This window comes from Olea europaea, unplaced genomic scaffold (genome assembly GCF_002742605.1).
Source record: "Olea europaea var. sylvestris unplaced genomic scaffold, O_europaea_v1 scaffold224, whole genome shotgun sequence".
In the NCBI taxonomy this organism is placed as follows: domain Eukaryota; kingdom Viridiplantae; phylum Streptophyta; class Magnoliopsida; order Lamiales; family Oleaceae; genus Olea; species Olea europaea.
Window position 1 is genome coordinate 290,336 of NW_019240442.1, and position 10,053 is coordinate 300,388.

At 34.7% G+C, this 10,053-nt stretch overlaps 1 protein-coding gene and 1 long non-coding RNA gene across 4 annotated transcripts; one reads left to right on the plus strand and one right to left on the minus strand.

Moving 5' to 3' along the window:
* Nucleotides 1-699: 699 nt before the first annotated feature.
* On the minus strand, nucleotides 700-7,534 carry LOC111381007 (hippocampus abundant transcript-like protein 1). 3 transcript variants are annotated; one of them, XM_023004696.1, is made up of 13 exons: nucleotides 7,167-7,534; nucleotides 5,476-5,587; nucleotides 4,381-4,493; nucleotides 4,174-4,296; nucleotides 3,909-3,955; nucleotides 3,653-3,728; nucleotides 3,054-3,140; nucleotides 2,188-2,268; nucleotides 2,051-2,083; nucleotides 1,694-1,747; nucleotides 1,536-1,577; nucleotides 987-1,065; nucleotides 702-895 (listed from the first exon to the last, which is right to left on the minus strand). In XM_023004696.1, exons 1-13 carry the CDS (start codon nucleotides 7,356-7,358, stop codon nucleotides 783-785), a joined length of 1,152 nt encoding a protein of 383 aa, XP_022860464.1. In that variant the 5' UTR covers nucleotides 7,359-7,534; the 3' UTR covers nucleotides 702-782. The 3 variants fall into 3 exon arrangements, with proteins under 3 accessions (XP_022860465.1, XP_022860464.1, XP_022860463.1); XM_023004695.1 differs by having other exon boundaries at nucleotides 705-895; nucleotides 3,909-4,081; nucleotides 7,167-7,531; XM_023004697.1 differs by lacking the exons at nucleotides 4,381-4,493; nucleotides 5,476-5,587 and having other exon boundaries at nucleotides 700-895; nucleotides 3,909-4,081.
* Nucleotides 7,535-7,650: 116 nt separating this feature from the next.
* LOC111381008 lies at nucleotides 7,651-9,411 on the plus strand. Its single transcript, XR_002700266.1, has 3 exons — nucleotides 7,651-8,083; nucleotides 8,273-8,349; nucleotides 8,871-9,411. It is a non-coding gene; the product is annotated as an uncharacterized LOC111381008 (long non-coding RNA).
* The last annotated feature ends 642 nt before the right edge of the window (nucleotides 9,412-10,053 follow it).

Sequence of the window (10,053 nt, forward strand, 5' to 3'; positions counted from 1 at the left end):
GTCCGGTCCGGTTCGGTTCGGTGCGGGTCCGGGTCGACCTTTACACTATATTAACTTTTTGGACAATTTATTTAAAATTTTGGGCCAAATTGTAAATAATCAAATTCTTGGGTACAAAATTTATTTAAATTTTGGCTTATTCCGGGTGTTTTATTTTCTTGTAACAGTCGACTGTTTCGACTGTTTACCGACCAAACAGTCGACTGTTAGCCGACTGTTAATCGACTTAACAGACACGACTTTTAAGAACAGTATGTCTGTTCGGATTTTTGAGGCTTGTCCGAAAGGTGATGACTGTTCGAATGGCCACGAACAAGTCTATAAATAGCCAGCCTTTCTACCAGAAAATTTACACCATTTTCATTGCAAACTTTCTGTGCTTTGAATCTCATTTCCCTCTCTCTCGTTCTGATATTGTCTCGAAGTCAAAAACACTTCGTTGAGTTCGTTGGAACTCCTACAGACTGCAGTGCTGCTTCCGTAGGAGACGAAAAATTCGTTCTATCCTGGGAAACGATTGCTGGACGCCTTTAGCACCATTGAAGGCAGCAAATTCGTTTTAAGGACACATCGTGAAGTCGGTGGGCTCGAATTACAATTTTTGATCCTGTTGATCAATTCCTGCATTCAGGTAATTCTGTCCGATTGTTTTCGAAGGAGTGAATTCAAACTCTAGAAACAACAATATTATCCTATCATAAGAATCATATGATTGTATTGGTCACAACTAGATTCTAAACTGGGATCCTATGATCATATCATTCATAAGAAGACTCTCAAATTTATATGCATGCGCCATGTTTTGAGGATATGTAGAAGCTTACCATGCTTATTGATGCAAATATAATACTGAAGCCTTTACAGTCAAAAGGAGCATTGCTGGATAGGAACCATGCTGGAATAAAATGAAATCAAGAGCAAAGCAAGTTCAGTTGAAATGGTTTGATCTTTCTGAAAGAGGGGTAGAAATAGAAAAGATGACTCACTGGTTAACGGAGTCATTGCGAGTGGAGATAATAAACTTGCAATGGATTGCACGCCGGCAACAAATCCTTGTGCTTTCCCCTGAACGAAGGAGGAGGAATATAAGAAAAATGAGATATTTTAATTAGAAGCAATCTAGAATATAAATTTTTCCGTGTTTTGAAGCATCATATTAATAAACTCTAGTTGAAGGGGACATCGGAATCATTTAGTGTATGTTTCAGGCTCTGCTCAAGACTCCGTCATTTCATTATTTTTCTTATGACACAATATTTGAAGGTACAAATGACTAGAGGTCAACTCAGTGGACATGAATTCGAGCAAAGGATATAATTAGATCTTCTTTAATTCAGCAATTATATGATCCTGAGTGAAGGGAAATATTAGGTTTCTTGTGGAACAGGTTGATATCTTCATCAATTATATTTTCTACTCTAGGTTAGAAAATGTTCACTCCAAAAAGATGCTTCTATTTGGTTACTCATGTATTAAAATTTCTGGAAAGCAGGTATCCTCGTTGAGAAATGTAATTAGTAGTGGTGCTCACAAACCTGATCAGCTGAGTTTGATGCTTTGGATATAACTGCGTAAGTCTGTCATTAATGTGAACAATGAATAAAAGAGGAGAGAAATCAATTAAATTGCACAAACTGACACCACGAACTTTTAATTACATTACTGATAATAGAATTTCTAGAAAATTACTTACAGAAGGTTTCACAAGGATGTAGATTACCCCAAATGAAGCACTTAAATAGGGCACCTGTTTCAGCAATAGTTAACAGTTATGAACTGTAATTTATAGTTATTGTCACGGTTAACACTAATTACAAATAGTTCTTCAAGTGCATGTGTGGTCTGCAATAATGGACAAGAATAAGCAGTATAATGTACAGGACTTTAGTTTCTATTTTACATTCTTTTAATATTGTACATTACTATCCACCAAACATGTTTTCACTGGTATAATCTCTACAAAAAAAAAAGAAGAAGAAGAAGAAGAAATATGGAATAAAAAGGAGATACGTATGCAAGTATCTAGATTTTAGCTTGTGAGTCAACATACCCAAGATGCCCAGGCCAAGCCATAAAGCAGTCCCTGTACAAAACCCTTTTGTGAGACAGTTTCTTTCACCTAATTAGCATAAAAAGAAAAATTTTCCAGATAAAATAGTTCATGTTATGTATTTTAAGGGAACTCACATATGCTATTGAAGCAAGCAAGGCTGCACAGAGTATTAGTTTCTCTCCAACCAAAGGATTGAGAAGAGGAAGAACCAGAATCTTGAAAAATGCAAAAAAAAAAAAAAAAAAAAAAAAAAAAAAACGAAGAAAAGTAAGTAGTGAAATGGCAGAGCCTTTCAAATTTCAGGAAAGTCCATATGTGCTCATGTAGGCGACATAGCTCATGGAATGCACAAGAGTAATGGTTCAACAGTTCACATTGTTAAACTGCCACATCTAAAAGTTTAATATGATAGATAGAAAACTTATTTATTTCAATCATCTTCCACACACCCACGTCCAGGCCGAATTTATTTTGGTCGAAGTCCTCATGACACAATTTTCATAAATGGGCATTGTGAGACGTGAAGTGAGGACCTCTGCCTACTCAGACATCATGTTGAACGACCATATTTAAAACAATAAGCTGTCAGAGAGGGGACAAATTTATTTATTCAAGGTATGTCGTCAACCGATATAGACTTCAAATTCAATGATTATGAAAGAATAGGAGGTCTAGAACCCTGATATAAAAGGAGAACATGAAACAATTAGTAGTAAAAGAAAAACAGTTTATCGGTTTCCTCTCTATAATCATTCTAGGAAACTCTAAGAAGGGACTTTGTACAGAAATATAATTTCATCTTAGGACGATGGAATCTCAAAACCCCCTTCAGTTCTTTCATTCAATTATCATCAAGATAGAGCCATAAAAACAATGCCGAGTGCTGTAGATAACAAGATATAGTAAATACTTCCTTTACTGAGCTAACTAAGCTTTGTCAGAAGTATTTTCTACTTTCAGCATAAACTATCAAAAAATAAAAATAAAAATGAGAATGTACCTGAGAAAAAATTGAACCTACTCCCACCACCATCAAGATTTCTGAAAATTGATTTTTGTTGAAGCCAAATGCTGATTTCAAATAGTACTGCAAGATCATAAAGAAAACTTAAAGGAGTTTCAGGATGAAACAGATCATTTTAATTGGTTTACATCACAAACTATCAGTAAATCATAACAAAAAAAATTATCTCAGCAGCTCAAACTATTTGTTAGTAACTGTAGAAGATATATCCCATAAGTTTATTAAAGGTGGGAAGCATCACTATGTTCTAAATGTCACAGAAGCCAGTTGAATAAAAATAGTTTTTGAAACATGAAGGGAGCTGGTTTAGGGACAGTAAATTTCATCTTTTGTTTTCCGGAGATGGAGCAAGCAAGTAGAATAGGTTCTTGTGGTACAATTTAATCCAGTTAACAGAGATCAGGATTGCATTTCTCTTTCTGCGTATCAGTCTATAAAGAAAGAAGTGTCTGGCATTTACAGGAGAAGAAAAGAAAATTTGCAAGAATTAGCATATATTGATATTATTGCCAGGGAAATCTCCGCTCAATCTAATTGTTCACAAATAAATAGATTTTACATGGTTAGAGACATACCAGTAAGACACTGCTGATGCCAGACATTCCCAATTCATAGAAGAAGGAAACAAAAGAAATGCTCTTAAGCGCTGAGCTGAGAAAAAAAAAAACTGAAATTATTAGCAAGCATACATGTCTGAAATGATAATCTTTCTGTATTTTAAGTTTCATTTATGAAATGTATCCTGATTCCTTCATTCTGAACAAGAGGCAGCTTTTGAGTGTTGGTAAGCTCACTAAAAATCAAACCACTTGAAACATCAAGCAAAATTACCTGCTGGTAACAACATTTACAGCATGTTTCATTGAGTAAAATCGTTCCTGAACAACATTAAATGTTTTGTTTAGAAAAGGGATATGCTGGTCTGCTTTTTGAGTTGGCCTTACTGTTTCTGTCAGGAATATGGTCATGTAAACAGGAACAAAGACCAATAGAGCTATTGATACCTGAAAAACGAAATTTTTTTTGCTGTAAATAAGAAAGTAATAATAAGGAACATGACAACAACAAAATGCCTAAAGTTCTATAACTAACATGCCTCAAAAATGTAATCTTCTGGAAGAAAACGTGCTAAGACATTCCCTACGACATGGGATGCAGAGAATAGTCCAGTGATCCAACTAAAAGCTGCAGGCCGCTTACTATCATCCACGACATCTGCCTGCAAGAAGGTAAAAAAGGTTTGTAATTTTGATTCTTGTATAACTCCCAAGTCTTGTTTTACAAGAGTAAGGAATGAACTTACTGCATAAGCAACAGAAATGCAGAAAATGCTCCCCTGACTTATGATATAAGAGATTGTCCGGAGAACATAATAAGCATACACAGATCCTTTTGATTGATCAATGGCAAGTATAGCTGGAAATATTATTAAAAAGATAATTATTTTCACACGAAATTGCAACTTCTGGTGATGACAATAATGCATGAATCATGAACTTCATTAAAAGTGTGAAAACATTAAAATTGCATTTTTTGCATTAAGTGACATAGGTACTTTGATTAGTTGACGTTGCTTCAAAACAGACACCGTAAAATATCTATAAGATGATTTGACCTAATTACACCTAATCTAAAATTTATTTATTTCTGGATTATGCAACAATGTTTCACACGGCTAAATATGTTCGAGAAGGAAACTCTAAAACAAGGAATTTTGTCTTGCCCCGTCCCCATTAACTGCTCGGGTTAAATTTGAAGATATTAAAATATGTGCTTTACTGAGTATGGCTAAAGTTTATACTATAATATTTTCTGAGAAAAAAACCAGAAGAAGGCATCTCTTAGTCTCAACTTATATTGGCAGGCAGAATCTACAAGTTAGACAGTAGGGTACATACAATATTGCTGTATTCAAATACTCTAATGCCAGTATGTTCATATAAGAAAGGTGGCTCAAATCTTTTGGGTAAGCAATATATTACTGTTTTCATTTGTTCAAAACCCTCCATATTTTTACTCCTAACGTATCTGCTTATGGTTGGATGAAGATTCTACCAGATTGAGAGAAAATGTGAAGTTGTTGATATCTTCAGCTTCACAATGCTTGTCAAATAGAAGTTGATTTTTCTATCACGAGGTATTTAGTAAGGCTCCTAAACTGGCATAATCCAGATTATTTGTCTAAAACCAGTACCTTGTTATTTTCTATTCGTTAGGTAGTTTGTAAATTCCATGATGTTAGTGAAAACAATTTTTTATGTTAATGCACTGGTATAGCATTATCACGTAATTGCCAGTTATGGCCCCCGAAGGAAATTTGCAAGATTTTCAAGTAGATATAAATTCCTTTATATAGTAAAAAGTTGTGTAAAAAAAACAGTTGCACAAAGAAACATACTGAAAGGTATGATAGTCGTAGATACAGTGAGAAGAAGCAGTGGTTTACGCCCATGCTCATCAGCAAGCTGACCTAAGAGTGGAAGGACTATCATCTTGAATATTCCAACAACCTACAAGCACAAATGCAGGCCTAAAACTTGATGGGAGAGCATCATTATGGAGTGGCAAAATCATAGTAAAAATGTTCGGTTAAGGCAAGTTGTTGAACTCAAAGTCTGTCAACTTGGTCTAATTTGAGAGAATACTTTATATTGCTTGGAGCTGTACATTATCCTAGGGTAAGGTTCATATCTGTATAAGCCCATTACAGACATAAGTTACTTTTATATATCGTTGGAAATTATCTCCCATGAGTACACCATATTTCTCCCTATTCATAATTGATTCCTTCCAAATCCAACCACATCCCCCACCCAACTGCAAAAAACAAATAAATACTGCAACTCTCCACAGTCATTCTCCATGTATGTCCACTTGTTTTCCTTTCTTACGTTTTCACAATGTTGTTAGATTTTTATTTCAACATTCATCATAATCTATCAAGTGCGTAAGACTTGAGAATCCCATACAACCAGACACCTATTACTTCTTCCAAAGCACTAGAGACATATAACAGAAGAATATGTTCAAAAATAACAGGAAAATACTGAAAATACGGATTAAAAAAGTATTGCATCTACAATAAACTGTCTGTTCAAAAATATCAATTTTTTTTTCTTCTTTTAAAAAGTATAGGGGACAGTCACACATATCATGGATTCTTGAATTAAATTTCCATCAATCATGAGTGCTTTCTCGTTTCAGCTAGCTTCAATGTGCAATAATGTAATTTTAGTCTTTTTCTTCTTGAAAGGCCGTGACCGATCTACTTGTTTCAAGATAAGGAAATTTCATCTTGAAGTTGACCCATAACATAGATTATCAATGATAAATTAATTAGCTTCTTTAATGAAACCAACCAAAAACAACCTGTGTATCCTATGGCTATGTAGAGAAATCATTTATATCCTATGGCCCATTAGTTTGATTTATCAAAAGTGAACAATAGAAAACAGACAAATCAAAAGCAATTTCAACTATGTCTTCTTCTCAATTATTACAATGAAAATTTACGTAGTCAAGATGTACTCTAGTTAAGCATCAAATACGATAAGCGGACACTTTCTTGCACATCTACTTTTATTATAAGTAAACGAAAATATAAATATGTAGGTGTCAAGTAAGTAAGACTGTGACAATTCAATAATCAGTTTCACAATTAAACACCACCCTAGTCAGAAAAGCCAAAAGCCATCCCAAAAGATGAAGCTGAGGAATATACTTAACCACAAATATTTTATAAAAGATATACTAGAGTTTTAATCTCTTGAAACAAATAATTTAATTAATTTCTAGATCTACAAGATCTCACCTACATTCTTTCTGTATTTTTGCAAACTTGACTCTTCATCATTTCATTTAAATAGGTTGGCTCAAAACCGATAATCCCAGTAAGAAGGCAAATTATTAACTTAAGATTAAAGAAATTAAAAAAAAAAAAATCAATCAAGATAAAGGCAAACTCCATCAGAACCAAGATGAGATTAGGAGCCATAAATTCTGTATAAAAAACCCCCCAAAATGGTTTAAACTTTGACAGTAACCGATCATTAAACAACAAAACCCATATCCACCACAAAGATCACTTACTGTTTGCTGTAGACCATTGATGTAAATTGCCTGAGGGCAAGTTTTCCGGCCAGGACAAAGAGCATTAGTGGTGACATCAACCAACACAGAAACAGTCATTTCTTCGGCAACCCAGTGCACACATAATGGCAAAAGAAGGTGCAACAATGGCCTCAACTCTCTCAAGTTCTCCCGCCACCAACCCGCCGCCATTCTGCAATTTCTCTCCGTTTATTAACAACTACCAACGCTTTACCTGTATGTTGTTTGTATAATTTTACGTGCATTTATTTAGATATTTATAGTTGAAAATTATGGGTAGTTGAAAATTCAAGGAACAATAATGTATTGACGAAGGTGAAGTATCATCAATTTAATAATGCAATGTGTACGTCACTACGAGGATGATGGCTTGAATTTAATACCTATTAACAAGATTGAAATTAAGGTTGTGCTCTGTCTTTACTAAGGTGTACGTTGCTTGAGCACGGATGGTGTCGGCTTCATATTTGGCCCGTGTTGGCCTTGGGTAAGCGTGTGGTTCAACGGGCCCGGCGCACTTAAAAGTGTTGCACAAAGCAAAATAAACTATTAAAAGGAGAGATTAGTCAACAAGTACACAATACATTACATAATCTTTTACACTTGCTAAGCTGGCGTCTTCCTCATTCACAAATTTTTTTTGAGTCAATTTCTCGCCAAAATCTCGCGAGAGAATTGAACTTTAAAAGAAAGACTCCTTCCCCCAATTTGAATCTCGCTTGCTCAGCCAATTCCTCCTCTCTCAGATCTGCAAAAACCCTTCTCTTCGAGAGTTCGATCTTTGGCACAGTTCCTTCTCTTCCATTTTTTCAGTTTGAAGAACCGTGAGCCCCTCTCTCTCTCTCTCTTAACCGGCGTCCACTTCATACTATTGTGAAGAATCGAAAGACATCGAGGTTAGTATATGTTGTTCGAAATCGACTTTTTCCTGTTCATTCTAGTTATTCGACTTTTTTCTTGTATTTGCTTAGTCAACAACTGATTTTTACTAGTATTCGATGTTTTCGCAATTTTTTTTTGGGAATAAATCTGGTTATTCGAGAGTTCGATCTCCCTGAACAGTTCCTTCTCTTCCATTTTTCCAGTTTGAAGAACCGTGAGCCCTTCTCTCTCTTCACCGGCGTCGACTTCATACTATTGTGAAGACTCGAAAGACATCGAGGTTAGTATATGTTGTTCGAAGCCGACTTTTTCCTGTTCATTCTAGTTATCCGACTTTTTTTTTTGGGAAGAAATCTGGTTATTTGATGTTTTTGCCTTTTTTTGGGAATAAATCTGCTTATAATTTTATTTGTTGATGTTTAGTTGATAGTTATAAAAATGGGTTTTGATTAGTGCAACAAATCGTGCCATTTGTGTTTGCATAGTTGTTGATGTTAAGTATATAGTTGTAAAATTGTGACTAGTGCAGTCAATCTTACCATTTATGTTTGCTTATTTGTTGATGATAAGTGTATGGGTATAAAAATGGATTTGTCACAGCAAATGGGCAAACAATAATCTGTGAAATAAATATGCTTATTAGTTGATGCTAAGTAATGTTGGTTAGGTGAACTAGACAATCGGTACAAGTGTTCCTTTTATCTTATGTTAATTGGTCTTGTATTTGTCAATGCAATTTGTAGCTGATTTGGTATCTCGAAACAATTTGCTGCTGATTTGGTTATTTTGTGGTTGCGTTAGTCATGTTTGATGGCAGGCAAGAATAGAGGAATCTATCATAGTTGTAGACAACCAGGACACACGTTGTTGGAATGCCCGAAAAAGAGAGCATGTCCAAAATGTGGCGAGGGTTTCATCAAATGGATGGAGGTGGAAAAGAATACTGAAAACATGGGAAAGATGTTCCATTGTTGTACTCGGGACTACAGGTATTTCAAGTGGAGTAATGTTTTGCCCGCTGAAGAATATCAGTTGCATATTAAAGATGAATCAAGTGGTGTCCTGAAGCCTAAAGATCGGTTCGATGATTTGTCACATATGTTCAAAGAATTGACTAAAGTATCTACTAATGAAGATGACTTGGAGATTTCGTTCAGCATAACTATTCACAAGGGGAAACGAGTTTTAGAAGGCAACGACAATTGAAGGAAAGCTACCGTGTAATGTTAGTGTAGGACTGTGTATGATGTAGTTGTTTATGGATGTAATTTGTAGGTGGATGGTTATGTGTACTGTAATGGTGTAGGTTGTTTAAAACTGGTTTGATTCAATGAGAATTTCTTTTGGCAAAGATAATATTGCTCATGTCATTTATAGCTTTCATATGTGAATATGGAATCAAAAGAATACTCTTGTAGTAAGAACTAAAGGAGATAACAAAACGAAAAACATCAATTGACAGATTCAGCCACTGCATAATGGTCACTCCTATACTAAACTGAAACTTTCACAAATATATACCATAAGAAACCTGAAATTAAAGCAAAAGCACAAGTTTGTGAGACTAGAGAAGTATAAAATAAACTTCTACCGTTATTCACTGATTGATAAACATAGATTGTGATTTGTTCTGTTTTTTATTGGAAACGAAGCGGATTGAGCAATTTCTATACCGAATGGCAGTCCACGAATTTTTAAAAATCCCCAGGTAAATGAGGGAGAATTTCTAGCATTTTGTAACCAATTTTTGGTCTAAAAAGAGGTAAGTTTAAAAGAAAATGAACAAGTTTACAAATAAGTAAAGTAAAAATTAAAAGAAAAACTCATGTATATTCCTAGAATACAATCAGAACCATGATGAATTCGAAGTTATATACATCAAATATATGAAATATCCCATCTGTTTGTACAAAAGTTCATCGACTTGTGCATATGGAATCAAAAGGCTTACTCAAGATCTTACTTTTTCTCCATTGTTACACGT